The 19,954-nt window shown below is 42.2% G+C and overlaps 1 protein-coding gene across 3 annotated transcripts in view; it reads right to left on the bottom strand.

The window, feature by feature from the left end:
* LOC137194276 (tetratricopeptide repeat protein 28-like) overlaps positions 1–19,954 on the bottom strand; it is a 168,406-nt gene that overhangs the window by 61,750 nt on the left and 86,702 nt on the right. For all 3 annotated transcript variants that reach the window (XM_067606025.1, XM_067606030.1, XM_067606039.1), the window contains 2 exons: positions 7,472–7,619; positions 645–917 (listed from right to left, as the gene is read on the bottom strand). In XM_067606025.1, the coding sequence (XP_067462126.1) occupies positions 645–917; positions 7,472–7,619 (421 nt within the window). The remainder of the gene's footprint in view (positions 1–644; positions 918–7,471; positions 7,620–19,954) is intronic.

Here is a 19,954-nt window from a genome sequence, read left to right as displayed (position 1 = left end):
AGTACAGCTGAGACTGATGGAAATGTCATTAGTTTTGTAAGCATTTGCTCATAAAACAAAGTTTTGGACAAATAAATGTCTTTGACCTGATGATGGTGTGATCTCAAAAAGTTGGGATCACACCAAAGTTATCAAAATGTTGTTCATGTCAAATTTCATGGCAATCTATCCGACAGCTGTCAAGACATTTAACCACAAATGTTAACCTCAAAGTGGCGCTAAATAAAAAGTCAGGGGATCATAAAAGTCAGTAGGATTCATCCTACTGTATGAGCATATGAACATCTGAACAAATTTTCCTGGCAATGCATCCGAAAGTTATATTATATATATTTCAGGCCGGACCAAAGTGGTGGACAGACCATGAGATATTCCCATCATTCAAGCTACACCACTAGCATGGCTAAATATATGTGCATGTGTATTGATATCTGGTCAAAATTCAAGCAAAAATGCCAAACGTTTGAGGTTGAGTGAGTGTTTTACATCACTATGAACTGAATATTTTTCGACTGTTGATTGGACAAAACAAGCAACTTCAAGATGTCACCTTAGGCTCTGGGACATGGTGTTCTGTGTGTTGATAATTGAATGAAGCCGTATTCTATATTATTATTCACTTTTCCACAGCCCAGGCCTCTTACCTAAGGTCTTGGCCACCTCCAAGTCTTGCTGCATGTAGCCGGTGCTCTTCTCGGTGTTGCCCAGGGACCAGTGGGCGCTGCTGAGGGCCGAGAAGACGGAGCCGCGTAGCTTGAGGCTGCATGTGCCGATCTTCAAAGCTGCTTCTAGTACCACAACAGAGGCTGTGTGGTGGCTGGCTGTCAGCAGCTCCTGGCCAATCACAGACACCACCACAAAGGGACTTTTGTCCAGCTTCATCTTTTGCAGCTGTTGATAGGTGGGCTCTAAAGACTCTGTGAAGGAGGCACATGAGTAAGACAGAGATTAGAGGCAGACTAAAAAATACGTCAAAATATAACCTTGTGCTGACATGGTGACTGACAACAATATCTGACGTTGAATGTGGTTAACTGTACTACGCGTTTACCCACCCTGACAAACGTGACTGCTGTCTGAATTCAGATTCCACTTTTCTCCAGTAATAGTTATGTTTTGTCTGCCTGGATAAGCATAGCCTGTAGCTTGGCTGAGTGACGGCTTTCACTGACAATTTGACAATAACTCAACATATGAGCCATTTTCTGCTCCCTTCACTCTGACTGGGATAATCTCAGGCAATTTCCAACAGCGCTGCATAAAAATGGCACAAGTTTAGACCATTGTGGGCAACTGGTCTTTACAAACCACACGGCGAAATTATACTTCTGCCTTCTTCTGTTCGTGTCAGTCGATACGGTTGTTTGAGAAAATAGAGAGGGCTGAGTGGGTTTTGAGATAGAGTTTAAAAGAGTGATGGGGAAACTAATGCAGCTAATGCACAACAGTAGCAGCAGCAGAGGAATGCAGAGCAAAGGAGACACACAAGGTGACCTTTGAAGAGGCTGAAAATGCACACAATGACATAAATCAATGGTGGGCCGCACGGGATTCGGGATCCACAGCCTCTCCAGATTACAAAGCCCTCTGGCAGACACCAGCATCGAACAGCAGGATGGTGGGGGGGGGGACGGACGAGGGAGGCACGCCCAAGTGTGTGCGAGTGTCTTTGTGTATACTGATGTATTTGTGCGTGTCAGTGTGTATTTGTATTCATGTATAGGAGTGTATCTGGGGAATTCTTAATTCTCATGGCCCTGTAGTGTATTTGCACATATTTTGAGCCGAGTTGCTACTAATTAGGTCAAAGCGCTTTACAGAAGACTGCATGGTGTTACTGTTCCTGCACAAACCGGCTATATATGACTGCATGTGTTGTCTATATTTCATCACCACCCTTTCATAAACTGTAACTTTCATATGTTTAGACAAATATTTAGGCACAAAGAGTACACTGTCACAATATCTGAAAACACTCTGAACACACTCAGTAGTTCTTGGAAATCCACACAGATGCTGATTCACCTAGAGACACACACACACACACTAACTCACACACACACACACAATATGGGATGCATCCCCACACAAGCACTCAAAAGCATAACTGATGATGCTCTTTCAAGAGCATCGCTTCTGTTGCAGCACTTGGCAGAATGTCGTGCTTACAGAGACAGTGCGTGCATATAATATCCATTCATAGCTTGTAATTGCCTTCAGAGTGACACTGAGAGCTGAGTCATAAATCAAACACTGAGAGAATCCTTTTTTTTTTTTTTTTTTTTTAAAGGTGTCATGGCTGCTGCATTCACAAACAAATAGTTATGACAACATCCGAGAGTGTTGTTTCACGCACGCACATGGGCACGCACGCACGCACAATGTCAAATGGTAAAGCTCAAGTGTTTACTGGGCTTTGTATCAAGATATGAAGCAAGAATTACAACCTCTACCTCATTGACATGCACAGATAACAGAAAGTCATTTCGCCTCCTTCTTTCTTTTGTCTTGTATGAGAAGCCTTTTAAACGTTGCTTTGCAGCCAAGGCCACACTTTACTTTAATGAAAGCATCCTTGACTTTAGAAATACATATCTTCCATGTACCAAAGGGTCATTCTGCCTTTCCTGTAATGTAAATATAACTCACTCTATCCCCAAGATATATTATCAGTTGGACTGGTAAAGAACACACTTTTGAACCCACACATATTGGGTTTTAAATGTATCTTAGTCCAATGTTTAAAGGTACTACTACCGTACAATGTCATTGTATCCAATTATAATTATTACAAAATGCTGTTACCAGACGAATTCCACGTGATCATGTATCATGTGTGGTTATGACAAGATAAGAAAATATTCTATACAACCTTTACTCTTTCAAAGGAGACAGGTGGTAATATTCTATATTTGTAATGTCAACAAATCCCATGAAAATACCAAAACCAACAATATATGAATCTGCCTCTCAATACTTTCCGACTTCCCCTGCCAGTATGTGGCACTCAGCTTCAAGCTCATTTGTTCCTACTGAAAATATAAATGTTTAAAAAGGATCACAATTTTTTAAAAAGGCTGAATAATTTTTTCAAACAGCTGGGCACTGCAGTGTAATGGGTTTGGGTCAAACAGTTTTTTCAGCCATTGATTTGGTGCACTAATGAGTACTTAAAGCAGCAGGATGGAGATTGACTCAAAGTACAGTGTCACCCACTGATGAATTTTAATAGTTCTTGGTCAACAATGTGTCTACAGTTGTATCAGACTTTGGTTAATCATATAACATTTGTTAGTAAGATCAGTTTGTTGTTGGTTCTGGTCTTTTCATTAAATTTGTGGACAGTAAGAAAAGTATAGAATATAATGATCCGTATCCTTTTAGTAATAATTTGATACATTAGTGATCTCTATTGAAAAATTCTCTATATAGATCAAATGTCAAAGCGAGTTACCAAGCAACCGCTCAGTTGCTCCAAGTGTTTAAAAATCAAAGGAAAGTTGCTCAAAGGCACCTCAGCAGGACAGATGCTAATGAACACTGGGTCCAGAGCCTCCAGTTAGAGGACAATCTTTTTTAATTCTTTTATTTTAATGATCCAGCCTGGGTCAATAGCTGCCATGGTGTGAAACCATTCCTTCAGTGGTTTATCGGGAGGGATCTTCAAGTGAAAAAGCCCTTTTTAGTTAGCATCTGTGGAAAACAATCCAATAATTAATGGCTAATGGACCCTTTGCACTCTCTCTGGCCCCGAGCAGCTGAATGAGAGACAGAACTGGAGCAGGGTGAATAGTAAGGATATTACCCATGTGATTACGTACATACTTAAACACAGCTTCCAATATATAAAACTGTGGGAGGCTGATTCCCACAGCTCGTTCAATGATACAGACGGACAATGCTGCTTTTGGAGTTAAAATTTCTGCCAGGATGATCAAAAGTGGCAAACAGTAAAGAGAGGGAGGTGAGACTACTCTAGTATCCACTTGTTTTAGAGCCCGTTGTTGTGGGAAATACATTATGAGTCACATGGAGGAGTGTGTGTGTGTGTCAAAGAGAGCAGGTTGAATTGTATATGACACATTAAAAAATGGGGAATTATACATATGATATTCAATGTGCTGGGGAAACGAAGCAAGCTTTGATGAATTCATTAAACACTGTGTCCTTGAAGACATATGCCTTGATACTTTTCTCTCAAGTCCATGCCGGATCTCTTTGCTCTGTGGCAAAAAAAATAAACATAAAGGTGGTTTGGGAGGACTGAAAACATCACAGTGTGTCGAGATGTCTATGGTAAGATAAATGACTAAGATAAAACAAACACTGCAATCACAGTTAGATCAAATCATCTCTCTCTTGGCAACATGGCAGCCACATTGAGTTTACACTCGGAGGGGAACCAATGTAGTGTTTACAGAAACGCTATAAGGGATTTAAGTGTAATTACAAATGGATTACAATTTTATTGTGTAATTACAATGTTGTTACAAACCAAAACAAGGAGGCGGAAACCCAGTTGAGTATCATAGCCTAATGTGTATACACTTCACAAGGCGCATTTATGGTTTGAAGTGAAACCACTTGTTCAAGGTGTTGGAGTAAATGTGGCGAAAGCTTTGGCGTTGTCAACTCAAATTAAATTGGTGGGTGAGTTAATCAACCAGCTAAACGCTGGGAGTGGTGTGTGCTATGTGGCCAATAAACAGGGCCGGCAAGAACATGGTGCTCTACTGCCTTCAAGGAGAGAAAGCATCGCTCGCCTACCTTTCACTTATCAGGGGACTTTGGCTGAGTAACACTGATTATCCTCCCTGTTTGCTGGCGTAACATTGATTATCGTCCCCCTGTGCCAGGAGCCCCTCTGAGAGGATCATTGCTCTTAATCCTTTGACCTAGCTACCTCTCCTCAACACACCTTGGATTAGGTCCTCTGCCGGTTGCCTGGCACTGTGGGAAATAGGGTAAACAATTAAGAGATTAAATGGCTTGGGCTAAATGTTGGTCTTCCCCTATTGAGAGGACCCATTCTGGTCCATGGTGCTCGAGTCTGGGCTCACACCCAAACCCTTTTCTTGTTTTGGTTCCAGTGACGGGCTTATATACTCAATTTCGTTCAGATGGGCTCTCCATTCTTTATTCTCTTTGCAATTTTTTTTTTTCTTCTGCATTTGCACACGAATATTCAGAGGAGCAGTGTATTCAATCAAAGAAAAACTGATTCCTCACTGAACAAAGCCATTCAGAGCCGCTGATCTCATTGTACAGTTCAGTAAATTCTGGATTATTAAACAAGGCCACATTTGTTCACATGCACTGTTTTCAGCACAGTTTGGAAAAGAGGTGATGACCAAGCAAGACCGCAGGATGACTCAGTCTATGTTGGCAGCCAGTGCCATACAGATCTGAGGCATATTAAATCCCCTGCAGTGGTCATTTGAAGTAAAATTGCTGCCAGGGTTGTTTTGAGGTTCATTAGGCTGGCCTGCACTGATTACTCATGGACAATAAGGTCACTGCAGTCGGCTGATATAACTGATAATAATGCAAAACAGAAAACACACATTTTAGTTACAATCTTGGTTTGAATACGCTGCTTATAAATCCACTCAGCTTTAGGAAAAAGGCTTACTCAGGGGCAGACACAGACAATGGCATTAGTGTTGGATGCTCATTAAGATAACGGGCTATCTGTGTGTGTGATCAGCCTGACTGACAATAAGATATGCTGAAGCTGCAGGCATCAGGCCACAGAGTCCGGAGGTAAGCACTTGACACCAACAGTCAGTCACAAAGACAGAGAGAGGGACAGATAGAGAGATGGCCTGCCTGAAGAAGGGGGGAAAAACTGACAGGTAAAGTCACCCCAACACGCTTATTGACTGACAGAGTGTGAGGATTATCTCAGAGAGCTTTTAGGCAGCTGTAGGACAGAGCATGTGGAGATGATGAAGCAGACAGACAGTGACACTCAGACTAGGGATGCAACGATTATAGATTTTGATGGTACGCTAATAGTCTGAGGAAAAAAATCACGGTTTCACGATTGCTTTGCATTCATTTATTTCACAACACTACGGATGGGCATGTTTTGTTTTGAAGCAGAGCCTAAGACACACACTTCACCAAGGATATTGCAACAGCGGGTTGAAGTGCAGCAGCACCAGAGGCAGTCTCAGGCTAAAAGTGAATAAGAAAAATGAAAATAAATAATCCATGCCGAGATGAACTTCGACTGGACATTGCAGTAATGATTTAAGTTGATTTCAAATATTTAAAATATAGTAATTTTAATTATTATTATTAATATAAGATTAAGATGAACTTAATTGATCCCCTAGGGGAAAATATTACTAATGCAGGTAATAAATTAAAGTGCTTTATTATCAACTGTCATCCATGCCTATGTTTTAATTCATTTTTAATAATATATTTTAATAATTAATCTAATGTGGCCTGAGAAAATCCTGTCTATTATTGTTTTTTTGAGGGGTTTGGGATTTTTTTTTGGCAGTTTTAGTAAAAATTAAATAAAGAAATTGAGAACATCTCTTGTCAGGTGTGATTAATCACTGAAATGGAATTAATTAGATCCCATGGTATAGTGCCTGAAGTCGACAAGATCCTAATGTTAAGTCTTTTCACCAAGCATATTAACCTACCATACCTAGTGTTTACTCAACACAGATGGGAGGAAGCAACAGGATGTAAAAGGTCACACTGAAGCGCTTGAGGGGATTACTTGTCGTTAATTTATAAACGGTGCAATGCTCCTTTTCCTGCTTTGTTGCCGTTGGTTTACGTTGCACTGAGAGCCCGACTCTCAACTCACCGCTACTTGGTTGATTGTAAGTGACACTTTAACATTTAATTTCCCACCATCCTGATGTTTCACTAAGTAACTTGCCACTAAAGTAATGATTTTTTAACTTAGTGTATTACCTTCACTTGAGCATGTATAGTAGGACGATGAAGAAGTTTGAGGTGTTGCATCCTTTAGCGGCGGCTTTTCTTTGGCAAGTTTTAAAAATTGGAAATCCGTCTTCTTGAACAAACCCCTGGCTATTCTTTATGTATCCAAAATATTCCCACACTGACAATTTAAAGCATTTTGGTGGATACAAGGCTTCAACGTTGGGTCCCTCAGCCATTGCCAGAACATGTCTTGTCTCCTTTAGCTAATGTAGCTGTCATGTTGCTCTCATGACAGCGGATGTTGCGTACATGAACTTGTTGCAGCACGACATTTTAAGCTGGTACACCAGGTTTGTTTTGAGTCCGTGGCGGAACTTCCACCTGCAGTCTGCCAGTTGCGCCTATGGACATTTTTTCTTAACGCATCTGTTTAGTTTTGTCTAATTTTCCTCACATCACAGTACAACTGTTATTCATAGGAGAATAACGTACCATAATATCCCTTTTTTGAGAGTGAGAACAGAAACATTTGGTGTAGCTGAGCTAAAATTCTTACCTCGTAAAGGTGACTTCATGGCGGCTTCTACCATCCCCACCAGTAGCTGTAGGCTCTTGGGGTCTTGGGCCAGCCCGGAGGCGAAGGCGGCCAGTGCGTCGGCATGGCGACCAAGGTACTGAAGGGCAACACCCTGTCGGAAGTATGCCTGTAGAGGGAGAGAGGTAAGAGACAGAGTCATCAGGGCTCCAGACTAGTGCCACAGCATGGGGTTTTCTACAAACACATTACCAGACACACTCATTTCACGCCATTTGCATTTTTTCCACATGAGCAGTTTTCAGAACATGGCACCTCTCTCCTTTGTATTCCCATAATAGAGTGATCACTGGGTTTTTTGTACTTGTTAATTGGATTATAAGTTTTACATAAATGCACATGTTACACTCTGGCTGCCTGCCTTCTCAGGAGCAACTATTGTTTTTTATTTTCAATATTTTTTTCTTCTGTTTGCTGTGGGAATGAACTGCACACAAGTAGAGCATTGGGATTTCTCTTTGGCTGTGTTGGAGAAAAAAGTAAAGACAGAGAAAAAGGAGAATGAAAAAAAAGGAGTAGAGAGCTACTGGAGTTGGTCTGTAGCTCAATAATAAAAAAAAAACACCCATAAATACTTAAGATTGTGCATTCCCTTTTTCAGACGGCTGTTGTAAATAATAACACAACTGGCTGGAGTCTGTTTTTGCCATAATTTTACATCAAATGTGCACTTGTGTCATGTTCTGGATATGCGAATGGATCTTCAAGCAGTCAAAAATTAATCCATTTGTCATCTAGTCATTTTTTTTCACAGAGCTGAGAAAGTCACATTGTTGAGAGAATAATAATTCAGCCCCACTGAAACATAAACTGCATGTGACTGCTGTCATACCGTATCTTTCTATGAGAGTCTCAAATGTTTTGGAACATTCTGCAGATTGAAAACTAAAACAGACGCTGTCCCTGGGATCCAAAGCTCCATCAATAAGTGTTTTTTTTTTTAGTCTGTTTGGAATCACCAGAGAAAAAAGATGTTTTATTCAGGCAAGTTTGTGACTCAGTATGTTTGTGTCTCATGCCTGATCAGACTTTAATCCTAGTGAGTTGTTAAACCTGACTCCGGTCCAGTCTAACAACAGCAGCAAAGAGAGATGGAACTAGATCCAGCTCATTATTTACTCGCCAAACCACTAAATCCCCCCAAGAGCCAGCAAACTGTCTCTCAGAATAGTCATATCTAGGCTTGTGTATCAGAAACACACAATTACAGCAGCAAAGCATGGCGTAAAATGAGGGATAAGCACTGTGTAAAGCGAAGGAACAACAGACTTTGTCTAAAATTTAAACTATCTGTCATGTTAAGAGTCCTATCCTTTGCTTTACTGGTGTTTATGTATGTTTGTGCTTGCTTGTGGGGCAGCGGCAGTCTAGGCTGCCGTCTGGCCACCTCCTCACTGAGTAGGCAGTCACTCCGCTCACAGCTTCCAAAAGTGACACGAGGGCTAATTTGCCATTAGCATCTAAGAGGCCTTTTCATTAGTCTTCCCAAGCTTCTCTGTTAGCACCGCTTGGAAGTGAGAAAGGCAGGGAGGATTAGGGAAAATGAGACATGACATCGAATTTATAGAGACCAGTAATTAATTTTGCTTCCGTCCGAGCCCCCCACTGACTACCAATCTCTCTCCAGACCTGCTGCCCCCCCTCAACATTGCTACCTCCCTCCGCTTGCATCGCAACTCCATTGAAAATGACGAGGACAGAGATTAGATTCGAAGCATTAACCTTTGTTCTAACACTGTTATTATATGAGGGGGAGTGCAGGCCAGGGTATCCGCTCAATATTAATTGCATCTAGCGGTGGAGTTTGGGCAGGACGAACTGGCGAGAGCGGAGAGGCCCACATACGTTTCGCCCGAGGGAACAAAAGACATTTAAAAGCACTTCTCCCTCTGATTAGATTTAGCCTACAATATGACTGCTCTCCCGGAGATCTTTTTTTATTCTCTCAAGAAGCGTGCCCTGACTGAAATGACCACAGAAAGAGGACAAGAAAGAAGATGAATAAAATAAGGCTTGCTTCAAACATAAATTGGCATCTTCTTTAATCCTTTTATTTTACCCGATCCTGTCCTACATGCAGTTGAAAGACAAGACTCTTCGGAGAGTGCATTAAAATACTGCAAACACAGGCACAGGAATAAATGCATAAACGAAAGAGCCACGGCAAAAAATGACAGAATCAATGTGCCGTACAGTCTTATAGGATTTTTTTTCTTCCATTAATCTCCCCCTGCCTTCAAAACATATCATGTGGCAAGACACACACACACAATATAACCTCAGCCTTTGCATAATCCAACAAGTTAATTCAACCGGTGCTGCTCATAAAACAGAACACACTTTATTTTACATTACAGTAGCTGAATACTAATTCAGGGCAATACTGACAGTGATACTGATGAGAGGCTCAAGACAAACTGAAACTGGTGCGTTTAAGAGAGAGCGCAGAGGAACACAAGAGGACAAAGCTGCAGAAATAACACCAACAGGTTGGCGATGCTATTTTAATTAAGCATTTTGGTAGAGGGGAGGGCAAGATTTTACCCCTACACAACATTTTTTTAATTCACGCTTAACAGGATCTTTTCTAAAAACACAGCAGCATCTGCTTAGAGCTGCTGCTACAGTGATTAGCACAGCCTTTAGCTCTTAGCCAGACAGAGAGAGAGAAACTGAGAGAGAGAGAGAGAGAGAGATGGAGGGTAAGGGAGGGCTGCACAGATTAACTTTGCCCTGTCAACATACACCATTACAGACACTGAATGGTACAATTCAGTGCTTATTCTTACAGCCAAAAACATCTCCTCAGACAGGATGTGTATTAGAGAATGACTCCTCTGAAGGCGAAGTTCTCAAAGAACACAGGGCCTGCTGAATTGGGACGCGTTTGTTAAGCGTCTTGTACAACATGACATCCACAAACCAAGACTTCTAATAATGTGTTTCGCCTGAAATTCAATACGGGGTAAATTATTGAACCTTCCTGCATCTTTGCCTCCCCTATTTAATGCAGCAATGTGCTGATGCTTCAGAAGAGTGGATCGAGTGGGAAGGTTTGTCGTTCTTACCCGTGGGTAAATTCTGGGAGCGCTAATGCGCATGTGTGTTGGTACATGTGTGTTTATGAGTGTGCGTGTGAGCAAGAGGGAGAGAGGGTGAAAGAGAGAGGCTAGAGAAGACCTACGAATAAAAGAGAGGATAAAAGCTTTTCTTGTTTCTCGAACATTTTAATATTTCATGAATGCTTGTTTGATGTAGTTTTAAATATTCATGTTTTTATGCTTAGGAGGAAGAGGGAAATGATGCAAAAAAAAAAAAAGTTATTCACTCTGGTACACTGTGCTACACACTGTAGGGAACCGACATTCTCTGCGCACATACGCACAAACGAGCTCATGCACACCACAGTCGCATACGCTCTCTTTCTCGCTAACAAGACACTTACAATGAAACATGGACAATTTTCTTTCAGTGACAGCTCTGTTGTTCACAATAAAGCCCACAGTCAGAGCAGCTGAACAGAAAGTTGACAAGATTAAGATTGGGAGTTTGGCGCAAGACCAGCTGTTAGATGCTTCTTTTCTATTAGCAGATTAATGCCTCAGCATATGTCCTTGCCCCTTTCTTAGGCTCCTCTTCAGTACACTGTAACTCCAGGGGTGTCCTCAGCCTGAGGGAGCGTGTCTGTGTTTGCACTTGTCTATCCTTTTTCAAGACACTCAAACACAATCCTATAAAATATGTATTTCTACTAGCTGTGCTGTTACACCAACTGGATAAGAACAATGAGCAACACGGGCATGATTTGGCATATTACAAGTATACTGTACGTAGACACTCAGGCTCCTGCTTGACACAAATGATTGAAGTCTGTTATCTATAAAATAGGATGGATGCAGACAAGAACGTAATATCTTCCACATCCGTCAACAGAGCCAACATGTATCCGACAGTTCATTTTCCCAGGTTGCTCTATGAGACGTACAGTACTGGTCAAACATTTGGATACACTTTCTCATTGAAGTGAATGGGAAGGTGTGTCCAAACTTTTAACTGGTGATGTATATAGTGTTTGCAAGACAAAAATTCTTATTGGATGCCAAATCTACGTATTTACCCTATCTTGAATCTGTCATATTCAGCAAGAAATCAAATTGCAAAGGTAATTTGTACAAGCTTTGTATCAAGGGCACTGGTGCTGGAAACCCGCCCGACAGTCGAAGCTGTTTTCTGCCACACATAAAGAGTTGTAAAATCTCAACCACAATGATGTCTCTCTAAACAAACAGCATAACTCCTCACCCACAATAGGCAGCCTGTCATTGAACCGACTGCTCCAGCTGTGCTCCAGTAGCCTAAGGCCTTGTGTGGCTTGCTGTGCCCTGATCGGTGATCAGCAATAATAGAGATGCTCTCAAATGTGGAAATCAATAGAAGCTGCGTAAGCTCCGTTCAGACCGTGCCACACCCTTCACTGCTGTAGTGTGTTTAGGATACGCCTGCTGCAGATGGTTTTCTGATCACCCACAGGGCAGTTGGTGCCAATGCGACGACTCTGAACAGAAACCCTGCTGGTACCATAATGGAACCCAAATCAGACCATCAAATAGGGACAGCAGGCCGCAAATACACTGCATACACACACACAAATACAAACTGAAGAAAAATACATCAATAACTCCTCAAGAAAACCACCCATCTGTCTCCAACAAACATGTATTACTTGAAATCAGCTTTCCACACAGGCCAGGATGCTGGGATCAGATTAACACTAATGGTGTGACAGGAACAAAGGGATCGCTGCCTTTCTTCACTCAGTTTCTTGGCTCTTTAACGATAGGTGTCGTTGCCTGGTTTCCAATGTGACCTAAAAATGTCATTTGTCGACCAGGGTTTCAGACATGTGCCTCCGCCATTCTTTGCACATCTCTGCCACTACACTTTCAAGGTGACACAGTCGATTCACAGGGTACACAAAATGTCAACTGCTTAATTTAATATCCAGGGATAACTGTCGGCCATGACAAATTAGTTGGGAGAAAAAAAAAAAAAAAAAAAGTGAAATCGAATGATTGCTGCTTTGGGCCTCCTGCCCTTCAGCTTGACAAGCTGAAAGCCACAGAACAGCACAATGGAACCTGCGCTTAATTAAATCTATTTCTGAGGCCAAATCCATGAGTTTCTATCCATCTCTCTGTGTCTCCCTCCAGGTACTGATCTCTCTCCCCCAGGACTGAAGAGGTCTGAGGTCGGTCCTCACAGGGGTGGCGTAGGGGGCATTACACCCTTTGCCTCGGGCCAAACATACACCTCTGGCCCTGAGGTCACAGGGGTAGCATCATGACACAGCTGTCTGTCTATTACTATCTCCCCAATCTAATAATACCAAACCCTAAACCGGCAAAAACCCCTGACATACATCGATCAAGTGTGTGTATATCTCTCAGTGTGTATGTGTTGTGTCAATGAGAAAAAAAAAACAGTGTCTAACTCACTTTTCCTCACACTGAGTGAAAGATTTCTGTACTAATCCATCTAATCAATGAAAAATGTTGCTTTTTTTGCAAGATTTTTGTTTTGCTGTATAGGCTGACTTGGGAGGCTTTTGTAGAACAACCCTTCTCAAGTCTACAGTGATTTTATGTTAACAACATAAGCCACATCAAAGGTGCATGTTAAGCACTTATGCAAGTCAAATTGAGGCACCTTACAATCTGCATGTAGGTAGACGCAGTAAAATATTTATGATCCATTGATGTATTCCTCCCTAAGGGCGTTGTAGACTCTGGTGATTGCTGTTCCATCCAAAGCCCTTAATTAGCCCATTAGATTAGATGGCTTTAATGAGAGCAAACTAAACTGATCATTCTTTGTAGAGCCAGCAATTAAAGGGTAAATGTTTCATTATTCAGTGAGTGGCAACAATAAGACCTAAGTAGAGGCTTCAGTGTGAGACACATTGTAGTACTCTCTCACGGCTACAAGGCATCGATTAGCTGGCTCACATCAAACTAGCAGCCAGCGCAGGACTTCAGATTGGAAAAGGTCATAGTCAGGTATGTGGAATCAATGCTGAGCACTCTGTATTCACTGTGTCTTGCATTATCTGGCTGGGGGATGGTTTCACGTTTTCTCAAAACAATTATCAAAAGACAAAGAGAACCTTCAATAAAGAAGGTCAAGTCTTGTGATGGTGGAAGTGTCATTTGGTGCACATCCATTGTGACAGTCAAAGTGAAACAGAAGGGAAAAACTAATATTGCTCATTTATCACAAAAAAGGATGAAACAGCACAATAGTGGCAAGCTGTGGGGTCGTGCAGTGGCATGCTGTCACAATACACTGTTTGGCAGAAGGAATTCAATTTTCTTTCCGCTACGTGCATGTCCACCATAACTGATGGTTTCACAAAGGAAATAGACCAATGGAAAAGAGATAAACCAGCAGATATAATGGCAATATGCCTCTGGCTCATTCCAAGCATGTGAATTCCAATGTTAGAAAAACCATGTCACACTCTACCGCTATGATTTATAGCCCGATTTGTCACATGGATGCAGCTAGCATACTTGCATTCTTATTAGCATCTTAAGAGTCTTGAGATGTGAGGCTGAGAGGGTCAGGGTGCTAAACAGATTTCCGTGCCCCTCTCAACTAGATCCTTGGCTCTGCTCTGCCTAAGCATTGCGCACGAACCCCACAGCCACAGGGGCTGACTCTCAATTAAAGTAGGCATTAATTACTTAAAGGAGCTTTAATCAATCAGGGCCAGATGGTGAACCTGAAAAAGAGAGCAAACCCTAGGCTGCAGAAGTGCTTTCCATCCCAACACCCAAAGGTGGCCATAAAAGGCTTTATTAGAAAGCACCTACCAGGCTTACATTTTACAGAATGTGCTCTTCTACTGAATCTTTCACGTATTTATTGTCACAACAGAACATCTATTAAATTATTATATTTAAAAGTGTGACAAATAAGCTTTCACAAGGACAAAAACCCACTTTTTAAAATAGATAAATTTAGGTTCTGATTATTTATAGCCAATGTAAATTGAATAAACAGCCCTGACCATATGTTACCCTGATGTGTTTAGCCCCACAATGGCGACAGAAGAGGCTACTTGGCCCCGGTGCTGTACTCTCCTGGCCCGAGGCATCACATCCTCCATCTTCATTTGTACTCCCTTAATTGGCTTTGACAGTCAACTCAAGCATGGCTGAAAAATACCCTCCTCTTAGTAAACACTAGCTGAGAGACACATGTTCTCAACATGGGAAACCAGGCATCTCCATTAGCCATTAGGATGGGCAGTCATGTCCAACTGACCTTCTCTCAACACCTCTTCAAAGCATGACACTCCGAGCTTCACATCTCTCACATTCTGCTGCTATCTCGACTGATGTGTTGGATTTCCAGTGGGAGACAAAGGCTGATGTGGTGCAAAATGCAGCATCCTATTCACAAACCATTTAGCCTGTGCAAAATGAAAGCCGTTCAAACTGGAGTTTTCTGAGGTGTGAAAAATCAGCTGCGAAAGTGAAAGAAGCATTTCTGAGCCTGAGATGTTTTTTGGGGTTGGTTATCATTGCTTGCTGAGTTAAGTCCACCAAGTCATTACCCCCCTCACACAGTAGACACAGCTCCTTGTCAGTGTCAGCACTTGTGTTGGGTTCATTAGGTTGCTCTTGCTTTAGTGGGAAGTTGCTTCATCAAACAAGAGTCAGCAGCACAGGCTGCTTGACAGTGTGGCTTCTCCAGAGCTGCCCTGCAATACTTCAAAAGATTCACAGTCAGCCTTTATGGAGAGCTCTAATGAAAAGCATGGCATGAGCCCCGCTGCTTTTGATTCTGCTAGTAAGGAGTCATACATGATTGAGTAAAGGCAAGCTGAATCACAGATAAGGCACTGAGAGGCTGAGAGGACTGGAGAGAGGAGAGGGCAGGGTGAGGAAAGACAATGGTGATGGAGCCCAAAGGGTTAGACATATACTTAAAACAAGGAGGAGGTGGAAAGAAAGAGGAAGAGGGTGAGAGAGAGAGATAAAGGTTAGCACATGAAGGAGACACAGCGATGCCTCTTGTTATTCCTTCCTCGTGGACTGTACATGTCTACTGCCATCCAGGCTATCAGAGCTCTTTATTGTGTATGACCTGTTTCTCCTTCCCATCTTCCAGTGCACCAAGCGGCATCAGTATACTGGGCTGCTGTGGATGCAGTGCCACTGCTTTGCCATTCTTGTGCGCGCGGAGATCTCCCAAGCGATTACCAGATAAATGCACTTTAATTCACAACACATGTGACGGGGGTTTATATATAGACTCGCTAATTCCCCCCTCGGCCACGCTGCAATATGAACTTCATACTGCACCAATTTAAGTGTGTGATGAGTCCCACGCGGACAGGCTCCTCTACTTATCATATATATGACATGCTCCAGCACATTGCCAGGCCGGGGAAAATATCAGACGCTAAAAAAAAAAAAAAAAAGTGAGATTATGGGTGGACCAGTGTGGATTTTTCATTATTAATGAGGAGACTAGTTCTCAGAGCTGCTTCCCTATTGAGAATTATCAGTCAATCCCAGATGTAGTTAAGCCGAACAGTACTTCCATTTTCACAGGAGATATGTCACACCCACAGAGGAAAAAAAACATGCACAGTACTGCACATTTTAACAAGCACAATGCTAGTAATGCACAATTTGGCAACGAGTACTCACTATTTTAGACTGAAATTCTGATAGTCAGCTGCCATAATAGGGCTAATTGGCAGAGTTCTACTGAAAGGAGGTGTCTGCCTCTGATAACACTGAGTGGTCCTGTAACACATCTGCACAGTCTCTGTTAGCTCATTAAACAGCAAGTTCCCTCAGCGTTCTTTGGCCATCACCATGCATCATTAATTGTGTCCGCCTGCTAATCACGTTAGCTGTATTTCCCTGGCTTTGATATCTATCTCTATGCATGCTGCGTGATTCGATGGCCTGTCCGGTAATAAGATGAAGTGAACAGGTTTCCTTACCACCTGTGGACGGTTTAGATGAGGTCAGTCCTCACAGGGGTGGCGACTAAAAAAAAAAACTAAATATGTTAATTGAAACTCCTCTGGCAACTGGTCTCAACATAAAAGTAATCCACCGCCAGAAAACACGCATGCACACACACACAACAAACCAAATAAAAACACTTGCTCAGAGCTATGAGTCATACTGTGGGTGCCAACAATCAATGGGGCTCACCGCACCCAGCTGGCTGTTGTAGCAGAATGTATTAATTTCCTCATTTAGAAACAAATATATACTACAAATAGATTAATGGTGTTTGATCAGCTTGGCAGAGCGATGCCAATTAGTATGCATGGATGGCAAGAAGCATGATGCTTGCATTTTGTATGTGCTCCTCTAAAAGCATATGGCAGCTACGAAAAACTAGTTAAAGGGGATGACATACGGTGACCGGACGTCCCAGTTTGTCCAGGATGGTCCAGGTTTCAACCTGGGTGTCCCGAGTCCCAACAAATATTTGTAAAGCACTAAAATATCCCAGTTTTCAACATTCACTACCAAATTGTCTCGGTTTTCACCACAATTAAAATATATTAAAATATTGTACTTGTTTTCAGTGCTATTACCTAACCTAACCTAACAATACACCACACGTCTGAATTCAACAGATTTGTCTGTCAATCAATCAATGTGTAGTTGTCAAGGCTGTTGCTAGCCTATGATGCTTGCGGCTCTTTCTGACAGAACCTGTCAGTATGCTAACTGTTAGCTATCACACTGAAGAAAGAGTCGGTCTTTTCTAAAGAGCTCCAGGAGGCTTACTTCATTCATAAAGTTACCAGCCACGAAAATGCTGCATTCTGCACACACTGCAAGAGTACACCAATATGAAAGATCACATTAAGACGATCAAACATAGGCTTTAGTTTCCCTGAGAGCTGAGAGCTCCAGAAAAGAAACCCCACCTAAGAAGAAAGACTGCAAAGCGTAAAGTATTATTTTTAATGAGGTGCAATTGTGATTTAATGTTTTGACGTTTTGTTCTTTTTGAACTCACGACCAGCTTGTGGCATAGCGTTGTGAAAATGTAAGTTAAAGTTAGTTTTATGTTATAGTAAAAAAAAATGTGTTACAGTTGGCCATTTAGCCGGCAGCCTACGCTTGTGCACATTGACAAATACCTTGGTGGATTCTGGGAGACAAAACATAATTTTTTCATCTGTTGAGGTGCTGTCCATGGTGTTGAAGGGTGTGCCCGGTAGGTTGATAAGCGCTGAAATACATCTATGGTGTGTGAATAAGCGCATACATGTGCATGTGCATGAATGTGCGGTACACTTGAGGGTCAAATCCCTGATTTCCAAACCCCCGATTTGGGGGTTTAAAAATATGGCCACCCTAGGATGACATGACAACCCATCTCACAGCTATATTCAAAAGCTCACTGCATCTCCCATAAATGGTGTTGCTTTACACGGAAAAAGAGTAGAGAGACATGGGAAGAGGGACATGGGAGCCAAGAGAGTAAGAGCACAAGCATAGAAAATTGAGGATATGGTTAGCTTAGGACCACGGAGAGGTGAAAGTGGCCCTCATTTCATACTACACAGAGTTTGGCAATTACTGGTGACAGCAGCTTGCACCAAGACAGGGGAAAAGATTGATCCGGACAAGCAAGACTCTGTTTGCTTTGTTAAAAGTAATTAATCACAGTGGCCACGAAGGAATGGTGCCTTGAGTGCTACGCAGTTCTGCTGAGTGTGTCAGCGTGTCTGTGTGTGTAACCATATGTGAATATAAGTACATACGCGTGTCCCGGCATACATTTCTGCACATATGTCTGAAATAGCTGAAGTGAGAGAAAAGGATAGACTGGGAAGGCAAGGAGAACTTTGGGAAAAAGGAAAAAAAAAAGAGGCAGATGGAGGAAAGAGGGAGGGAAGGGAGGAACATGCGCACACTGCACCCACTTATTCACATGCATGCACTCAAGAGGACCAGTAGCGCAATCCATCATAAGAGTCCTATCCACACCCACTGAGCAGAGAACTAAAGTAAGGGGAAACCGTGGATAAAGGAGGTAGAAATGGGGGAAAATAAGGAAGAATTCTCCTTCTTTCACCTTCACTTTGTTCTAAGTGAAAAGCAGGAGTTGCGTCCTCTGCTGCAGGTAACTACTAGTCCTCCTTAAAATGAATGAAATAACATTCCCTCACCATGGCCAGTCTCTCTTTCTCTCCCAAACCACTTATTTTCACCCTGAACAGAAAACTGGAATGTTTTAGAAATGCACTTAAAACCAATTTCGCGTCAATCATATTTTAATTGCTTATACAAACAGTTTTTAATTGAAAGACGAATCTAAAAGTGGTCTTGTTTTTTATCACATTAGACACCCTTCTCCTACTTGTGATTAGGATGATTTTAGAAATCCTGTGTATGTTTCATTGTTTATGTCTAATATATTCTCTTGTTACCTTTCTCCTGCTGGACAGTTATCTAGCTGTCAGACCAAATAAACTGTAATTATGTTTAGTTTAATTGTTTAAATTGTTGCAAATATAAGAGCTAAGAGAAAAACCTCAAACTGACAACATGCTGTGCCTAGTGTAAGTCCCATTAGATCTCTCTCTCACACACACACACACACACACACCACCCTGGAGGTCTCAGTCCTGTGAACCACACTCCCTCCTCCCAACCCTCCACACTGCAGTGATAACAGCAGCAGGAGCCCAGAGCCACAAAGACACAACCCTGATCAATAACAGAGTACACACACACACACACAAACACACACACACACTCACTCACAGGGGAGTCCAGTGATCCCACAGTAGCTGGGGGTCTTAGGGGAATGGGCATCACTGGGCGATGGGAAAATTGGATGTGAAATCGTGAGTGGAGTAGAGAAGAAAAGACACAGGGGTGGGGCATGAGAATACTACGGGTGTTCTCTAGTGTCATATTTCTATCCCTAAGCTAGCGAGTTAGAAGGGCAGCAGCTGCAGCAGAGAAATGGCCATGCTTTGAGAAAGCTCTCATTGAAGTGTTGGCTGTGTAGCCGCAGGCCTGGACACTAATAGAAACAGAAGCCAGGGACCCCTCTATGTCAGTGCCTCAGCTGAGCAGAATACTAAATCCTCCTCTTGTGCTAATGATTACCCGGAGCAAGGTGCAGCTCCGCAACACCACTTTGCAAATGAACATCAGGAAACCTGCAAATTCAAATTAGCACATTGTCCGGACCTGCAGCTCTACACTCACAGCTCTGTGGTTCAACACCTAAAGGACACAGTTTGGCTAATAAGAGGAATGATTCTCGGACTAAAGCTAAATAGTGGATGCTCTGTATCTTACAACACTGCACTTCTTGCCCTCCTGTATTAATGTAACAGTTTGCCTGAGTGCAAGCCAGTAGGGTCAGGGGTTTTAGAAA

This window comes from Thunnus thynnus, chromosome 2 (assembly GCF_963924715.1).
Source record: "Thunnus thynnus chromosome 2, fThuThy2.1, whole genome shotgun sequence".
Taxonomy (NCBI): Eukaryota; Metazoa; Chordata; class Actinopteri; order Scombriformes; family Scombridae; genus Thunnus; species Thunnus thynnus.
Note: the sequence above shows the minus strand (reverse complement) of the source record. Positions and strands in the feature narration are given on the sequence as shown.